Source organism: Plecotus auritus (assembly GCF_963455305.1).
Source record: "Plecotus auritus genome assembly, chromosome: 6".
NCBI lineage: Eukaryota > Metazoa > Chordata > Mammalia > Chiroptera > Vespertilionidae > Plecotus > Plecotus auritus.
This window is the reverse complement of record NC_137773.1, coordinates 21,909,027-21,927,354: the sequence shown is the minus strand read 5'-3', so window position 1 is coordinate 21,927,354 and position 18,328 is coordinate 21,909,027. Positions and strand designations below refer to the sequence as shown.

The 18,328-nt window shown below is 52.1% G+C and overlaps 2 protein-coding genes across 9 annotated transcripts in view; one reads left to right on the top strand and one right to left on the bottom strand.

The window, feature by feature from the left end:
- The window catches only part of TCOF1 (treacle ribosome biogenesis factor 1), a 32,721-nt gene extending 27,643 nt beyond the window's left edge, over window positions 1-5,078 (top strand). For 5 of the 7 annotated variants that reach the window (XM_080675091.1, XM_080675093.1, XM_080675096.1 and 2 more), the window contains 4 exons: window positions 1,140-1,631; window positions 3,013-3,101; window positions 4,019-4,059; window positions 4,752-5,078. In XM_080675091.1, coding sequence (XP_080531217.1) covers window positions 1,140-1,631; window positions 3,013-3,101; window positions 4,019-4,042 — 605 coding nt within the window. In that variant the 3' untranslated portion in view covers window positions 4,043-4,059; window positions 4,752-5,078. Of the gene's footprint in view, window positions 1-1,139; window positions 1,632-3,012; window positions 3,102-4,018; window positions 4,060-4,751 lie in introns of those variants that run through there. The other 2 variants (XM_080675092.1, XR_013960936.1) reach the window with 2 other exon arrangements.
- Window positions 5,079-6,312: 1,234 nt separating this feature from the next.
- Window positions 6,313-14,740, bottom strand: CD74 (CD74 molecule). Of its 2 annotated transcripts, XM_080673748.1 has the most exons (9): window positions 14,410-14,705; window positions 10,988-11,160; window positions 10,706-10,785; window positions 10,135-10,197; window positions 9,320-9,415; window positions 8,925-9,012; window positions 7,758-7,949; window positions 7,175-7,237; window positions 6,313-6,897 (listed from the first exon to the last, which is right to left on the bottom strand). In XM_080673748.1, exons 1-9 carry the CDS (start codon window positions 14,484-14,486, stop codon window positions 6,887-6,889), a joined length of 843 nt encoding a protein of 280 aa, XP_080529874.1. In that variant the 5' UTR covers window positions 14,487-14,705; the 3' UTR covers window positions 6,313-6,886. The 2 variants fall into 2 exon arrangements, with proteins under 2 accessions (XP_080529874.1, XP_080529875.1); XM_080673749.1 differs by lacking the exon at window positions 7,758-7,949 and having other exon boundaries at window positions 14,410-14,740.
- Between the last annotated feature and the right edge of the window lie 3,588 nt (window positions 14,741-18,328).

The window sequence follows — 18,328 nt, the reverse complement described above, 5'->3', positions numbered from 1 at the left end:
GATGGGTGCACCTGGGACAGCTAAAGGAGTCCCCAGCCTCGGTGTTCTGAGGGTTTGTAAACAGAGAACCGGGAAGTGGGCTGCAGGGGAAGAGGCTGTCATGGCCAACTGAGCCCTTCTCAGTTTCCCCTCCACTCAACTCGTGCCCTTGCTGAGCACCAGAGGACTGAATTGGGCCTCTGTCTGTCCTGGGACACTTCGCTGGTGCACTGCTCTGGACCCAGAGCCGCTTCAGACCCCACCCTGGGGCCCACTGCACGCCACAGCGAGCAGCCCAGCCACTGAACACATCTGAGCCCAGCATGTAGGAGGCTGTGCCTATGAGGCCCGGAACCGGGTCCAGACCTGCCAGTCACCTGGGAAGTTGGGGGTGGCGGGGAGAGATGCAGAGGCAGTGCTGATGTCCCACAGACCGGGGCGCAGAGCAGCTGTTGCTCACTTTCTTCCTCAGCGATCTCTCTGGGAACAGGCCGACAGGCCGACATTTTAGAGGGGCTGTGGAGGTTTTCATTTTCACACATATCAGCAGTTATCAAAGGAGAGCAGAGGCGTGGAAAATTCTAAACAAAGGCTGCTCTAGAAGTCACTGGCAGGCGGTTAACCTGCTCATCAACTGCCACGTGTGCACACCACACCCATCACTCCCGAGCCCCGGGTCCTGGACAGGAAAGGGTGGGCCCTCTGTGTGAACAGGGGCGTGAGATGAACGGGTGCACAGCCGTCAAATTTATGTGAATCTACGGTTCAGAATACGGGGACCTCACTGTTCACCCGACCCCTCATTTTACAAACATGGAAACAGACTGTGGGAGGAGCAGGGCCACCCAGCCAGTCAGTGAGAGACAGACCCAGAGCCCAGTCTCCTGCCTCCGGGCTCTGGACTCCTTGTCTGACCTTCATTGTGTTGATAGATCCCAGGCCTTTCACTAACATTCTGGAGTTCTGGTCAGTTCCCAGCCTGAACTTGAGATTTCAGTGTGAGGAGACAGACAGAAAAGAGCTCTAAGGCTGAAGGTGGGAGGAAGATGTGAGCTATCTACTAGTGTGGGCAGAAAGACCTCTGACCCCCCTGGCTCTTGTACCGTGAGAGGTCTGTTTCCCGGTCCCACAGGTCCATGTCACACGTCCTCTCCCCGCAGGCAGAGGAGGGGCCAGCACCACACCTCAGAAGCCTGGGAAGGGGGCCGGGAGCACCGAAGCCTCGACGCTGGCCCTGCACAGCGACATCGCCCGGCGGCTCCTGAGTGAGCCCTGGCCTCTGAGCGAGGCCCAGGTCCAGGCCTCGGTGGTGAAGGTCCTGGCGGAGCTGCTGGAGCAGGAGAGGAAGAAGGCTGCGGGCACCGCCAAGGAGGGCAGCAAGAAGAGCCACAAGAGGAAGCTGTCGGGAGAGCAGGCAGCGGCCAGGGCCCCCAAGAGCAAGAAGAAGAAGAAGCTGGCAGCCGGGGGAGGCAGGGAGGGTACTGTTTCCTCAGAAAAGGCCCCCGGTACTACCCAGGGGAAATCTAAGAGAGACACAGCAAGTGGTGGCAGCAAAGAGAAGGACAAGCCAGAAGGGGAGCCAGAGATGGTGATGGTTGAGGGTGGAGGCCAAGCCAACCCAAAGAACAAGGAGAAAAAAAAATCTGGCAAGAGTAAGTGGCCGTCCACAGCCTGGAGCGCGCTTCCCCAGCCCTGTGCTGAGGGCTGTCTATCACCACACGGGTGGGACGGGCCCTCAGCCAGCACAGAAGGGGGAGGATGAAGATGGTTTGTCCAGGGTCATGGGGGACAGCTATTGACAAAGCCAGAATGACCCCGGAGCACCTGGGTCCACTGGCAGAGAGACCCAGCGCTCCAAGATGGAGCCTGCTCCCCACAGTGCTCAGTGCACCTTCACCTTCAGGCTTCTCAGTCCGCGCCCCTAGACCGCAGCTCCCCGCAGAGGTACAGCTGCCCCTGTGAGCTCTGTGCCAGACTGCATGTGGCGGGACCTCATTTAACCCTGTGTAATAGATGATACTGCATTCCCACTTTCCATAGAGAGTGTCTATATTAATAAAAGAGTGATATGCTAATTAGACTGGATAGACCAGAACAGTGGTCTGCAAACCGCAGCTCGTGAGCCGCCGCAGTTTGCCACTCTGTTGACTAATGAGTTGGCCGACCACTGGACTAGACTAAATGTTACCGTGTAGTTGGAAGCTGTGAGGATTAGGCAGTTGTGGCATATTGTGTGCAAAGAGGTAAAGGGTAGTATATGACAGTGATCGGCAAACTCATTAGTCAACAGAGCGGCAAACCATGGCTCGCGAGCCGCATGTGGCTCGCAAGCCGCAGTTTGCTGACCACTGGACCAGACGTTCTTCCAGACAAAGCCATGGTGGCGGTGGCAGGGGCCGAGGCAGAGGCAGTTAGGGGTTTTCAGGCCAGCAGGGGAGAGCAGTTAGGGGCAATCAGGCAGGCAGGCAGGTGAGTGGTTAGGGGCCAGCAGTCCTGGATTGTGAGAGGGATGTCCCAGATTGGAGAGGGTGCAGGCCGGGCTGAGGGATACTCCCCCTCCCCCCCTCCCCGTGCATGAATTTCGTGTACTGGACCTCTAGTCTATAATAAAAGCGTAATACACTAATTAGACCAGATGTCCTTCTGGACGAAGCTGGGGCTATAAGGAAAGCCTGGGTCCCGGGTGCCAGAGGGAAGCCAGTGCCGGCAGCTGGGGGAAGGAAGGCCTACTCTCGCACGAATTTCATGCATCGGGCCCCTAGTCTTAAATAAATGTGTAAAAGTGAGTTAAAGAAAAATAGTAATACTCCAGGTGTTCCATAGGTGGGGCAGAAATTATGAGGCCAGGGCAGGTGGTCACAGGCCTGAGGGCCTGTTTTCATGGCTCCCCAGGGTATGGGGAGAGCTGGGGACCCAACATTGGGAGGAGGGACTCCTAGGATCCCTGGAGACCTGCCTTGCATGTCTCCCAACATTGGTCCCAAGACTTAAACTTAACATCTGTTATTTAGGAAGTTTACTTTCTTCCCTTAGAAAAAAAAGACAAGGAAAAGAAGAAGAAAGCCAAAAAGGCCTCAACCAAAGACCCTGACTCACAAATACAGAAGAAGAAGAAGAAAAAGGTAAAGTGAGTTCCTGGGGGTTTCAGGCCAGAGAAGGAACCTGACCTCGTCCCCAGGGGGAATGTGATGAGCCCCATTCTGTGCATGGCAGGCGACAGGGTGGGAGCTAGACGAGGGTCCTGCCCCATTTCCATGGGCGGGGAGTATGTGGGGGTGAGTTGTGACTCTAGAGCAGGGGTGGGCAAACTTTTTGACTCGAGGGCCACAATGGGTTCTTAAACTGGACCGGAGGGCCGGAACAAAAGCATGGATGGAGTGTTTGTGTGAACTAATATAAATTCAAAGTAAAGGAGCGGAGGGGAGAGCAAGAGAACCGGATAGAACAGCCGGATCCGGCCCGCAGGCAGTAGTTTGCCCACGGCTGGTCTAGAGTAAAGCCCCCCCCCAACCCCCCCGCCGAGGAGGGACATGTCTGTGTAGAAGTCGTGGAAGTGACCTCTGCCCTGTCTGAGATAGAAGGATGTCCTTGTGGCAGGTGAAGGAAGGAAGCCCCAGGGCACAAGGAGGCTGTAACAGGTCCCAAGTGGGAGAGGAAGCGTTCCCTGGGATGTGCCCCAGCTGGCAGAGACCCCTCCACAGAAACACTCACACGTCTGCTTCATGGGTGGTCAAGGCTGCTCACCTGAAGGCTGGGGGTGTGGGGACTCGGCACCTGTACAGATGCCTCACTGGCCCCCAGGCCTTGGCTGTGTTCAGGGAAGCTGAACATCTGTGCCGCACAGTTCTGGGCTCCTTCCTTGAGAGTGTGTGGGGCACTGTCCCTGTTCTCAGGAATCCCTGTGCACCCAGCATCTGTTCTGGGGGGTAGAGGGGGAAGCCTCGGATCCTCAGGAGACAGCCCTCATGCCCTCCTGGTGGGGGCAGCATGGGTGAGGAGACCGTCAGGTACAGGAGTCTCTCACCTTCTCTTCTCACAGAAGACAGAGCAGCAGACTGTCTGAGGAGCACAAGACCTCAGGTACACTTCCTGGCCCAGGGACCCTTGCTGAGCATCTGACCCCTGGAGAGGGGAGGGGGGACTGGAGGGGGCGCTCCAGCATTGCCGTGGTCCCCAGGAGCCAGGCAGGACCTGGGAGGTGGGCCCCACAGGAAAGGGGTGGAGAAAGGTTGTCACTCACGGTCAGTGGCCGGCACCCAGTGCTCCCTGGGTGCAGACACTGCACATGGCCTAGGAGATGGGCACTGGGATGGTGCTTCTTTGTGGATGAGGGTAAGGCTTGAGTTCCTCTCTCCCTCCCTGCAGTCCAGTTCCTTTTCCTTGTAATCAGTAACTTGAGGGCATTTGCTCATGGGAAAGAAGGTGGTTTCCCGAGAGGAGCCATTTGATGGGCCTGTGCTTCCCGGGCGGTGGGGAAGGGGTAACGTGCTCCACGCTGAGCTGGCCCAGCAGTCCCACGCCTGCTGTAAGTGCCTGCCTGGGCTGGTGGCAGGCGTAAGGGAAGTTAGGCACTCAAGCACTCAGCTGACTTCCCGGGGCGTGGCCAGTATTAGTGTCCACTGTAGTTAGTTAATGCCTGCCCCCTGCATCTAGATGCCAGGTTTTGATTTGATTTGATTCTCCTTGATGCAGAAAAAAGTCAGGAAATCTTGTCTCATGTATTTCCTTCCCCATGGGTTGGAATGAATTTTTAATTTCCCCTTCCTCCCCAGAAGAAGATGGCCAGCCGCAGTGTCGGTGCTGGCTCAGCCCACAAGCCCTGCAGAAGTTGGTCCGAGGAGGAGGAGGGAGTGTGCCCAGTTCCGAGACCTCCACTCGCTGACCCCGCGCCTGACTTCCATCCTGACACAGGACACTTCGTATGAATGTGTACAGTATATATATATATGTATATATATATATATTTTTAAGTGACATGCCCCTCCCTCCTCAGACCCAACATGCCGAGGTCTCAGGACCTTCCACCCCTTTCCCCTGCAGACCCAGCGAGGCCCAGCCTGCTGCTCCTTCCACGGCCCTGGTCCCTGGCTAATACTGAGGGTTTGTCCTCCTTTTGTCAGTGTTTTCCTGTTTTGTGTTTTTGTAAGAACTCGGAAAATAAAAGACTTGAAGGAAAGGTGCAAGTTCCAGTGCACCTGGGGCAAACATTTTGCAACTGACTTATTCTTGGGAGTCTGGCTGACACTTGGAGGTGAACAAACCATTGCTCAGGATTTGTTGACTACATGTCGAGGTTCTGGGATGCTGTGCTGAGTGGGGCAGTTTGCCTCAGTGAAGTACCTGGTACTAAACTGGTGGGGAAGGCTTCCTGGAGGAGGTGGCATAGCTAAGAGGGAGTGCAAGCATGGCCATGGTTGGTTGCCAGGTGCTGGGGTAGGCCAGACAAATACCCAGAAGGCAAGAAATGGAAGGGGGCTTTCTAAGCCACCTTTTGAAGTTCAGTTAGGACTGAAGTTGTGGGTAGGCCCTTTGGAGGTACCTGGTGGAGAATGGCTGTGGCGGGCACAGTAGGAACAGAAAACCAGTTAGGACTGAGTTGCCCTTGTATCCAGGTAACAAAGGTTCTGAAATAAGGAAGGCAAGGAGTAGATGAACTCGAAAGACATGCCAGGGTGACGTCTCCAGGACTTGATGGCCAGCAGTGCAAAGGCCCACTTCCCGGGGCCCAGGGCAGTGAGCACCTGGAGTCAGGAGATTTTCCTTCAAGGTTTTTAGCCTCCTGCTAAAGACAGCAAGGGGCCGGGCAGAAATAGTCAGCACTGAGCTGGGAGGTCTTGGAGACTGAGGTTAGCATCCAGCTATACCCTTATCTGGGGGGGCCCTTGGACAGGCCCTCAAAGCTTCTCACTCCCCATAAGTGTGTTGGTCTAGAAGTCCTGGTGGGCTTCGTTGAAATGGAGACTTTACCCAGAACGTTTTGATTTTGGCCTCCTTTCGAAAGTCAAGAAATCTGGCAACAGGGGCTTCTGCGGCTGCTGGGGTCCTTGTGTTGTTGCCATTTGATTTCTCAGTATAGCAATGATAAGGGGGTGTGAGGAGATGGAAGCTGGACCAAGAGGAGCTGTGCTTAAAGAACTTTGGGCAAGAACCTACTTCCTTTTGAAGCAGAGTATGCCTCTGGTTAAACTTGGAAACCAAGTGTGTCTGTGTCCTGCCTGGCCCCACAGGCATCTGTTTGGGCTCCCCAGGTTGCTTCCTCCCACCCAGACCATTGGATTCAAGATCTTCAGCCAATGAACCAGATCCCAACAGAACAGCCAGGAACCGAAAGTGTTCTACTTACTACCTTTTATTAGGAACCACGTTGCTAAGTGCTGATGGCAAGCTTGCTGCACAGAGGGAACTGGGCTTTGGCAGTGAGGAGGGGCTGTGGTGGAGAGGCTGGCTCTGGGGAGAGGGAAAGGGTAGCTTATGCCTCTATTACATAGGCTGGAAAGCCAAGGCTAAAGCCAGAGGGGAGACGTGCTGTCCCCTCTCCTGCACCTTCTCTCCTTGTCCATGGGTCTAGGTCTTGGAGCTCCATGTTGGGGGCTGCTGTGGTGTCAGAAATGGGAGTCAGCCTAGCTCATGGTCCAGCTTCTTGGGCCTTGTGTGTCTGCTGGTGGATGCGGGCTTGGGCAGCAGGGCCTTCCTGTATCGTTACTCTGTGCTGTTCTGATGTGATTTCTGTCCAAGGATGATGGAGAACCAGGTGCCAGAGTCTCACAGAATGAGGTGCAGGGTGGGAGACGGCGGGAGCAGGGCATGTAAGGGGAGGAGTATGTGGCTAGGTTTAGGGGACAGAAGAGAGCAAGGAAGCTGTGGCCATGCAAGGCTGACTGGGTGCTGGTGTCTTCGATTGCTGTTCTCACATGGTGGCTAGAGAGATAAGCAGCAGGTTAGGCTTGGAGTCACCGTTGTCCCTGCCCCTTCCCAGCATCCTGGGGCCTCAGAGCAATTAAGGACTCTCCACCCTTCAGTGCCCCCTGCTCAGGTACAAGTACTGACTATGATATAGACACCCACAGCACCGTTCCTCATCTCTGAAGTAGACATCTCAGGGAGGGTCCTGGAGAATGGGCCAGGATCATGCTGTGCTGGGCATCCACCCATGAGGGAGTTGGCCCAACTGGGTCCCCTCTGGAGGGGCCCTTACCTTGGACCAGATCCTGCTTGGTCACGCCCAGCCCAGATGACAGATCCTCCATGTCCAGTGGTTCTGCAAAGGAGCAGCAAGGCCATTTGTTACGTAAGTCCAGCTACTGTACCCACTGGTGAGGGATCTGGGGTTATTTCTTCCCAACCTGGGCACAGGCCGATCCTGGAGAGCAGGTGCTGCCTGGAAGGATGCGTGCTGGATGGCTGCAGTGAAGTGTAGTGGGGAATTTAGAGAAAGACCAGGAAGGGGGTGATCAGATGAAATGGGTGGGTCTGTAGGACTTCTGGATGCACAGTGGATAGTGCACGGGTAGGTAAGAGTCACAGTGAAAGGATCAGATGAATGAGTAAGTAGATGAGTGTGTATGTAAGGAGAGAAATGATAGATGGACGAACAGATGAGGAGTGCACAGGGATGTAGATGGACAAAGCGGTGGAGGCATGGCTGAGTGGCTGCCCCCCCGGGAGCTTACACCTTGAGTGTCCTGGCCACATGTGTGCCAGGGGGGGCCTCTTGGCCCTCAGCCTTCCTAGTCCTTCCTGCTCCTTTGACACTCCTTGGCACAGTGGCCACTGCTTACCACTGCAGCTATGGCGCCCACGGCTTCTGGTGTGGGGGACCTCGGTGCCGTTGGGGAAGACGCACCAGCAGTAGCCGATGCTCCCAAAGCACTGGAGCGGCATATAGTTGCCGTTCTCGTCGCACTGGGGCTTGAACCTGCCCGGGTGGATGGCGGGGATGCGGCTGGCCTCTTCCAGGCATTTGGTCAGCACTGAAGCGACAGGCATGGTGAAGACAGTGAGTGAGCAGACTCTGAGCCCAGGTCTCAGTAGAACAGAGATCCACATACCACTGCTGTGGACCTAATGCCTTCTGCCCAAGTGGCTGTACTCGCTCTACCCATTGCACAGATGGGAAAACTGAGGACTGGGCCAACAAGGTCCAAAATCAAAGAGGAAGTGAATTGCTGTGTGGGTAATCCGTTTTAAAATTTGATGATTTCTTCCAACACTCCATGCCTATTAAAGCTTGGAATTTCACCCATGATTCTGATTTCTAAGGAAAAGCAATGGACACCTTGGTAAGTCTGAGTTTCTGTTACTGGGGGTATCCAAGTAGAGATGGGGGTTTGTTGTGGATGTTGTAGAAAGGATTCAAACATAAGCTGGGAGTTGGCTGAGATAGCACCTAGTGCCTTCTATGAGTGTGATGAAAAAATCTGAGGCCCACAGGGGTGGACCCCTGATTTTCTATTTCCTAAACTGAAGCCCAGAGGGAAGAAATGCCCAATGCTGCATGACAGATTATGACCAGGATTAAACATGACATTTTTCAAGGCTTTAGAGCTGAAAATCCTGGTGTACATTGTCCATAGGTGGAAAAAAGGTTCTCTTGTCTGGCATCCGCTGTCCTTGTGATCTCTGGGGGGTGGGAAGGTCATTGCAATGACTCCTGGGATGTTTCAGGTGGTTTCTGCTGCAGGCCCACTTGCCCAGAGCCATCCTCCACAAGCAAGACCTCTGTACTCTGTGGGCCCTCCGATCAGGATGGGGGCCGGAGGGGGGCGGGGGGCAGCCAAGCCCAGAGGAACAGGCAGCAGAGACAGGAGTGACAGTTGAGAGGCTGGGAGAGTCCAGTCGCATCGGGGAGTGCTCTAGGCTCTAACTTCTGTAGCTCTGGGAGAGCCCTGAGAGAGCCCTGAGAGAGGTCTGAACCCTAGCACCCCAAGGCTCCCAACTCCCTGTACCTTTTGGTGAACCTTCAGTGAACTTCTCCTCCAGCGAGTTCTTGCTCATTTCAAACAAGAGCCACTGATGCATCCAGCTCTCAAAGATCTAAAGGGGACAGAGGTAGAAGGTCAGGATCAGTAGCCCTCCAACCTTGCCTGCATCAGAGACATGGAGGGCCAGGCAGGGCCCCTGCACCCCATGGTCCAGCTGCATCCTGGTTCCCCCTTAGAGAGCCAGGGGACTTGGTCAAGTTGATTACTCAACTCCAAGTGCTTTTCCGTGTTGATGGCTTTCTAAGTTCTGATAAGCCTCCCTCCAGTTTCCTGAGAATGGCCTCCCAGCCCTCCTTCACCTCACCTCTTCCCAGCCCTGCCCTAGGAGAGAGGGCGCCAGTGCAGGGAAGCCTGCTGACCTTCCAGTCCAGGCCCTCCATGGTGTTCTTAAGGTGCTTCAGGTTCTCTGGGAAACTCCCTTTCATCTGTGGGTATACCTTCAGGGGGTCAGCCTTCTGCAAGGTAGCAGGCAGGAAGTAAGGTTAAATGTGCAACCCATGTTCCCCTGGTCTTCCATTCTGAGGGGTGGACCCAAACTGCAGCAAGCTTGGACTCTGGACCGCAGCCATGATGGAGCTGGGGGGAGGGGAGACAGTAAAGGCAGTCTAGCTGCACGGGTACAAGACCCCAAGGCTGGAAGGTGGGAGACCCAGGTTCCAGGACCAGTTACACCAGTAACCCTTCTACTCCTGCAGATGCCTACTCACCTTTCAGGTCTACCTCCTCCAGGAAGACTTTGTGGACCCCACCCTCAACTAGGTTGGGTCCTCTGTACCTTTCCTCACAAAGCCCCCTGCATGTCCCTCATCACCTGGTCACTTGCCTGTTTCCCATGCTAACCTGGGATCCCCATGGGACTGGGACCTGGGTCTGATTGCTCCCCCTTGTGGGCCCAGAGCCTTGCACAGTGCTTGGCACAGAACAGACATGCAGTAAAAATTGAGAAAGAAAAAGTGGGTGCCTCGGTTTCTCCATCTCAAACACTCAAAAAAGGTGGGTTAGTGGCGGGACTGGAATACATACAAAGTTTAAGAGCCACTCTTGCATTCCTTCCCTAACTTGGTGAGCCCATATTGAATGTCTACTATGAGCCAGGCAAGGTGCAGGTCTTGGAGTGTGGCCTTGCCAGGGGCTTGTGTGGGCAGGCAGGGCTACCCAACCGGGTCCCACTTACCAGGAGCAGGTGCATCACATGGTCCAGTGTGGTGTTGCCGTACTTGGTGGCGTTCCGCATGGGCTGAGGGAGGAGGAGTGGGGGGTATCAGCACTGGCCCGCAGAGGACAGGCCCTGGCACGGAGACAGCAGCTGGGGCCTGGGTAAAAATCTAGAGTCCCAGATGCTCCACAGGCCATCTCTGCCACCTCCAGATGCGAGAGCTTGTGCAAGTCACTTTACCTGTCTGCCTCAGTGTCCTTGTTGGTCAAATCTGCATACGCTTTCCCACCCAGGGCTTTGTGGACAGCAGGTCATTTTGTGAATAGCAACATTATCCATATATAAGGGCTTTGAGAATAGGAAGGGACCGTGAGATGCAACGGAGCATGAGCAGCACCTTGTAAACTAGAGAGCAGGCCCTCATGTCAGGAATGGCCCCCAGCCCTGGGATTCCTCCTTTTCCTGAGGTGGCCCTGTCCTCCCTCAGCTGGGCTTTTCCTGGGTCAGCTCTTCTCCCATCCCTTGGCCCCTGCCCTCCATCCAGGCTAGATAACATTATCCCCTTGCACTGCCCTGCAGTTGTCCTTACCCCCTGGAACACGTCTGCCATGGGCAGCGCCTGCATCATCATGGGGGTGGCCACCCGCATCTTGCCCACAGGCTTGGCAGCTGTGGGGTCAGAAGGTACAGCATGAGTGTGGCCCCAGTGCCCAGGGAAGAGGGTACTCAGATCCGGGGCCCAAGATCTCAGACCCAGATGAGGAGGGGCTTGACTTCAGAGAGGACAGTGGGCCCAGCCAAGTGCAGGAATGGGGGCTCTGAGGTGAGGAATGGTGGGGGTGGGGTGTCAGGATGGAGGTGGGGCACGCACACTTGGGAAGGTTCATGCGCAGGTTCTCCAGCTGCAGGTTCTGTGAGGTGACCGTCAGCTTGTCCAGCCGGCCCTGTTGCTGGTACAGGAAGTAGGCAGTGGTGGCCTGACCGGCCAGGAGCAGAGCCACCAGGACAGAAAAGCCTGTGTACAGGGCTCCGCGGCTGCACTTGCTGTTGGGGGGAGGGAGGATACATCACAGGAGAGTCCATGCAGGTGGCTGCCCTGAGGACTGGCTGGGAATGGAGGAATGTGTCCCCCCATTTCCATCAGCCCACCCACCTCCAGCTACCCCTAACACACATATACATACACATGAACAATTGCCTATGGACATGCAGCTTAAAGACATTCCCCAGCCCCTACTTCCAACCATTGCTGGCCCTCCAAGTTGAAATCCTGGAGCTGCCCTTGGGTAGGCTGAGTGGGAAAGAGCCAGGGACAAGTGCCTTGTCCTCTCTCGGCCTCAGTCCCCTAGGTTCCCTCTGCCAGGGGGTCTCCTGAGGATCAGGCCTGCCCTCGAGCGGAGAGGAGTTACCATCCTACCCGCCCAGCCCCTGCATTAAAATCAGAAAAGGGAAGGAAGTGGGACGTAGATAGCAGAGCTTGCAGGCCCACCTGAAAAAGTGAGGCCTTGCCATTTTAAGAGTAGGTTGGGGGCATTGGACAGTGTCGGGCTGGAGCTGGGCCAGGCACCACCCCCACTGGTCCAGACTGTGTGTCTTTGAGCAAGTCTCTGCTATTCTCTGGGCCTGTCACATGGGTACCTCTCACTTCAGCATTTCTAGGCTTTGGTAGTTTTTGGAGAGCTGAGTGAGGGCATAGAAGTATTTCAAATGGTAATATTCACTCAGAAGGGATTTCTGCAGGAGTATGGTGCCTAAGCTGGGTGACCTTGAGGAATTTCTCATGTTCTCGGGACTGGCTAGCTGTACAGGGAGGTGGCTAGACCTCAGACCTCAGGGAGCCCTAGCAGCTATTGCCTTGGATGCACATGCATAAGTTACAGTATGGGGGAGTGGAGGGTGTAAGGATCCTGCCCCAGGACCATGAGAGCCCCTGGCCTGTTTTTCCAATCTCACCCCAGGGGTGGCACTGCTAGGACCCCATTGGACTCTGTCAGGATGAGACTGTACCCTATTTACTCCAGCAACCAGCAAGGAAGTTTAGGAGACTCCAGTACAGCCTTTTACCTAGTAACTCATGGCATCACAGACACAGCTCATTCTCACTGGCTTCCTGCTTGCCAGCCCTCTGCACTTTCTGGGCCAAGGCCAAGCCCAAGGGATTGTTATTTTAGAAGGAGAAAGTAAAAACCCTGTGTGGGGAAAGGAGGAGACCAGACAGGAGGGAAACAAATCCCATTCTTGGCCTTTCCGAGCCTCTAAAGATGGTGGAAAGCCCACCCAAGCCTGAGGCTTGCCCGGGATCATGGTCTCCAGCTCATTATCCACATGCCCACTCCCGCAACCCCACACCCAGTCCAGTCCCAGCTCTGCCTCTGACCATGTGAACTCAGGAAAAGCCCCTTCCCTTCTCTGAACCTCAGTTTCCTATAAGGCCTAAGAATCTAGAGAGTTATATATATTGAGGATGAGACCACATAATCTAAGTAAGTTGAGGTACGAACATCTACTCAAAGGGTGGTGTATTAAATAAGATCCTAAGGATAAAGCTCTCGCCTCCATTGCTAGCACATAGCTCTCCACTGGTAACACTGCTATTCTCAAGGGAGTTAATAGTTAACTTTAACATCTGGCTTCCTTCCTCTTTATACATCTTGAATGCCTGTCCCCTGGGTTCTGGACCAGGGCCAACTCATCAGCCCTCTTCATTTCCTCCTTTCCACTGCCTCCTTCAATAACAAAGTAATTGGTCAAAGTCGGGAGCCAACCAGAACTAGCAGGAATGGTGATTCAGATGTTGCCAAGCAGAAGTGTTCACAAAAGGGTCTGAAACTGGCTCAAGTCTGGACCTGAGCCCACAGGGCTGAGCCAGTTTTAGAAGCAGTAACTGAACTAAAAGGAAAAACAGAAGGATTTCAGAAGGGGGAAGGAGGGACACCCTGGAGCCCACACTAGGTCTGCAACTCACTGGGTGGCCTGAGCCAGACAGGTCCCACCTCCCTGCTCTGCAAATTGTACTTATAGAAGGGGGGCAGATGGTAGTCAGCTCAAACTCTGAAACCAGACTAGTCCTGGGTTCAAATTCTGACTCCAATATTCACTAGCTAAGATAACTTAGGTAAGTTGCTTACCAAAATGAGCTTTAATTTTCTCATGTAAAAATGAGAATAAAAGTATGACTCAGGGTTACTGTGAGAATTAGGATTGAGTTTAGCATTTAGTTATGTGTCCATAATTACTAGCAGTGACTGAGAACTGGTAACAAGTACACAGTGAATGGGAACTATTATCATGACTATTGTCATTATTATTACCGAGACCCAGAAAGAAGCAGTGATTTATCTAAGTCACATGTGACAGTACAGAACCTAGACCAGAATCCAGCCATCATGAGACAGCTGGCTGGCCCTCCTAGCCATAGGATTCCCCAGGATTTTTCACAGACCACTGCTCTAATGGTCTGTATCTGGTTACCTGTGCCCCAGAACGCAGATCCTCATGACTTCTCTGAGTGTCTCTCTCAAACCCCTTTCTGCCTGGCAACAGCTGACATCAGATCTAGCTGTAAGTCCCCAATAATTCAAAAATTAATTTTTGGAGATTGGGGAGAGCAGGGGACATTCGGTAATTGCACTCTAGCCACCCCCCTTTGTTCAGGGAAACACATGGGTGAGACCATCTTGAGGCTGGCAGAGGGGCGTGGGGGTGCCCTTGATGCAAGGGAGAGGGGCACAGGCAGAACACAATCCACATCAACCCTCAGCACCTTCTAGAAATTTAGCCAGAGCTTCCCTTGCCCTTTTTTGACCTCCTTCTAACATCTCTCAATCCCTCCTGTGATGGCCGATGTCTCAGTCTACTCTTGATACAAACACGTATGCCCATGCATGGTTAGTAGGAGGGAACTCCTCTATGGTGAGCTGCTCTAACAATCTTTTAGAAACTTTGTCCCTCCATCTATGATCTATAATACTTTTAAAATCTGGTCCAAGATTTCTAACCTAGGGTTCATGGCCCAGCTTCAGGGTGTTCCATCAAGCCCCTGATAATGTGTGAAACTCTAGGGAGAAAGTCCAGAGCTCTTTTCTGATTTTCAGTTAAAAGCTCTGCACTACAGGAGCTCCCTCATTTTACAAGAGGGAGAACCGAAGTCCAGGGCAGGCCAGAGACTTGCTCAAAACCACCCATATATTGTTTGAGTTAGAGCCTAACTCTCTGCCTCCTAGGACTCCGGTCTGGTGCTCCTTCCCAGTGCAGCCCAGGACTTGTGTGCTCTCTCCTACTGCTCACACATACCTCTCCTGGGCTCCAGGACGCTGGCCCAGCATGGGCAGCTGCTCATGGTTGGAGATGAGGTCGCGCTGGTCTTCCATGGTTGTGCCTCTGGTCTAACCCAAGCCTCTTGCTGCCTCTGCTGTTGCTGGCACCGCTGCTGCTGCTGCTGCTGCTGCTGCTGCTGCTGCCGCTGCTGCCTGTGTGTCTGAGACCCTGAACCCCTGGCTCACCTCTTGAAGTTGGGGCTGAGGAGAAATCTGATTCGTCCACAGGAGGCCACCTGGTAGAAGTGGAAGTGAAAGCCACAAAGCTGGAAATACCCTGACTTGGGCAAAGCTGCCTTTGATGGAGCAGGATAGGGAGGGGGAGCTTCCAAGGCAGGTAGAAAGGCCAGCATGCTTTTATTGGTTGTCCAGTGCTCTCATCACTTGTTTCTGGGCAGACCTTTAGATTCATAAGGCTCTTTGAATGTTTTGAGAAACCTCACTCCCTAGACAAGAAATCATTTTGAAGCAGAAAATACCTTTGTTTGTCTCTCCTTCTCACCCATAGCTATGTGGATGCAGAAAGAAGCTGCTCATCCTCTGTAAGCTTAGACAAGTCCCTCTCCATCTCTGGCCTCAGTTATGTTATCTCAAAATAGAGGAGGAAAGTTGGATTTAGTGTTCCCTCTGCTCTCTTCTAACTCAAGCATTTTATGAACCTGAGTCTATGGTTTAAGTCTCTGGTACTAATACTTGCCACCCTGTACTAAGCCCACCTTTGTGCCAGGCCCTGTGCTAATTGGTTTACATGCTTTGTTCCCATTTAAACTTTATAGTGACCCTTTGAGGACTGTTTTATTTTATTATCTCCATTACAAATAGAGACATGGAGGCTTTGAAAGGCTATGTGCTTGCCCAGGATCATGCCTCTAGGAATTGGTGAAGCCCATGTTTTTAACCACTCTTCCCTTCTCCTCCTAAGGCTCAAATTGTGTGGTTCAAATTTAGGAGAAGGGGAAAGGAGTAGGGACTGGTAAAAGGTACCCAAGGGAGATTTAACTGTGTTGGCAAGGTTTTATTTTTTATCTGTGGCTTGTATACAATGTTTGTTTTATTAATCTTATATCTTTTGTGTGTTTTTAACAGCATTAATAAAAATTTTTAAATTTAAAAACGTTGTGGTCTAAGATTCGGTGACTCTTGTATTTCAAGAGTGAAGGGAGACTGTATATATGTATTGGATTGGGAGGGGGTGAGGGGGAGGGAGAACAGGCATGGCCTTTGATGCAACCAGACCTGAGCTCTAATCCCAAATCAGAAACATCCTAGCTGTGTGACTTGAGCTAGTTCCTCAGTCTTTGTGTATTGTGTTTCTCCTTTGTAAAGTAACAACAATAATACTAAACTTCCAGAGTTGTCAGATTAAATAAGCATTTAGCCCAGAGCCTGGTACAAAAAGAAATGCTAAAGAAATGAAAGTGGCCCTAACCAGTTTGGCTCAGAGGATAGAGTGTCGGCCTGTGGACTGAGGGGTCCTGAGTTCGATTCCAGTCAAGGGCATGTACATTGTTGCGGGCACATCCCCAATGGGGGGTATGGAGGAGGCAGCTGATCAATGTTTCTCTCTCATCGATGTTTCTAACTATCCCTCTCCCTTCCTCTCTGTAAAAAAATCAATAAAATATATATATTTTTAAAAAAGAAACGGAAGTGTTATTATCCAAATATTTACTAAGATATTTTCTGCCCTGATTTCAAACTATACTATGAATCTATAATTATCAAAACATAATGGGGGAGAAACCAAGATGGCGGCATAGGTAAGCACCTAAACTGCTGCCTCGCACAACAATTTCAAAACTACAACTAAAAGACAGAACGGACACCATTCAGAACCACAGGAAAGCTGGCTGAGTGAAAATTCTACAACTAGAGGGAAAGAGAAAAGCTCACAGAGAATTGGAGGTACGGCAAAGGGTCTTTGTGCGCGCAGAGAGGAAGGGCGGCTGAGAGCCTGGCTGACTTTCTCTGGCGGAAGGGGGAAGGAAGCCCCCGACCGCACTGAACCTCAGTTCTGACTGCACTGAACCCCAGTTCCAGGCGAGCCTCTGGGGACCCACGCTCTTACGGGGGGAGTCTGGACTCTCGGGTGGAGACTCGGGAGCCGGGGAAGGCAGAGGTCTGAAGGAGCACGCGTGCCAGTGCGCACAAAGGCTGCGGAGGTTGCCACAGGCTTCCCTAGTGGAAGGGAGTCAGAGGCTCCTGACTGCACTGGGCCCCAGTTCTGACTGCACTGAACCCCGGTTCCAGGCGAGCCCCTGGGGACCCACGCTCTTGTGGGGGGAGTCTGGACTCTCGGGCGGAGACTCGGGAGCTGGGGAAGGCAGAGGTCTACAAGTGCACGCAAGGGCAAGGCTGACGGGAAGCCAAGACTGTCTGTTCTGCCCTGAGACTCCACCCCATCCAAGCCGAGCACAGAGGCTATTGCAATTTGGCAAGTCTAATCCTATAAGGCTGTCTCCAGCACTGAACTTCTCCCAGCGTAGACGCAGCTGATCCTTACAGCCAACTGGCCTGGAGGTCAATTCCTCCCAGTGATACCAACAACAATCAAGACTTAACTACAACAAGGCTGTACACACAGTCCACAAAGGGGTGCACCAAGAGTGTCCACCTCAGGTTAACTGGGGAGGCCGACCCACTGGGCCATATAGGAAACCTAGCACACAAATTTACCCTACCAACTCAGGGAAGCAGTGAAAATGCGGCGTCAAAGAAACAGATCACAAATGAAAGAAATGGAGGAAAACAAACGACTGGATATAGAATTCAAAACCACGGTTATAAGGCTTTTCAAGAATATCCTAGAAAAGGCCGATAAATATAACGAGACCCTCGAAGATATGAAAAAGGACCAACTAGAAATTAAACATACACTGACTGAAATAAAAAATATTATACAGAGACCCAAAAACAGACTAGAGGAACACAAGAATCAAGTCAAAGAATTGAAATACAAAGAAGCAAAAAACACTCAACCGAAAAAGCAAAAAGAAAAAAAAAAAATCCAAAAAGTTGAAGATAGTGTAAGAAGACTCTGGGACAACTTCAAGCGTACCAACATCCGAATTATGGGGGTGCCAGAAGAAGAGAGAGAGCAAGATACTGAAAACCTATATGAAGAAATAATGACCGAAAACTTCCCCCACCTGGTGAAAGAAATAGACTTACAAGTCCAGGAAGCACACAGAACCCCAAACAAAAGGAATCCAAAGAGGACCACACCAAGACACATCATAATTAAAATGCCAAGAGCAAAAGACAAAGAGAGAATATTAAAAGCAGCAAGAGAAAAACAGTTAATTACCTACAAGGGAGCACCCATATGATTGTCAGCTGATTTCTCAACAGAAACTATGCAGTCCAGACGGGAGTGGCAAGAAATATTCAAAGTGATGAATAGGAAGAACCTACAACCAAGATTACTCTACCCAGCAAAGCTGTCATTCAGAATTGAAGGTCAGATAAAGAGCTTCACAGATAAGAAAAAGCTAAAGGAGTTCATCACCGCCAAACCAGTATTATATGAAATGCTGAAAGATATTCTTTAAGAAGAGGAAGAAGAAGAAAAAGGTAAAGATAAAAATTATGAACAACAAATACATGTCTATCAACAAGTGAATCTAAAAATCAAGTGAATGAAAAATCTGATGAACAGAATAAACTGGTGAATATAATAGAATCAGGGGCATAGAAAGAGAGTGGACTGACAATTCTCGGGGGGAAAGGGTGTGGGGAGTTCGGGAAGAGACTGGACAAAAATCATACATATATGGATGAGGACAGTGCAGGGGATGTAAGGGCAGAGGGTGGAGTGGGAACCGGGTGGAGGGGAGCTATGGGGGGAAAAAAGAGGAACAATTGTAATAATCTGAACAATAAAGATTTATTAAATA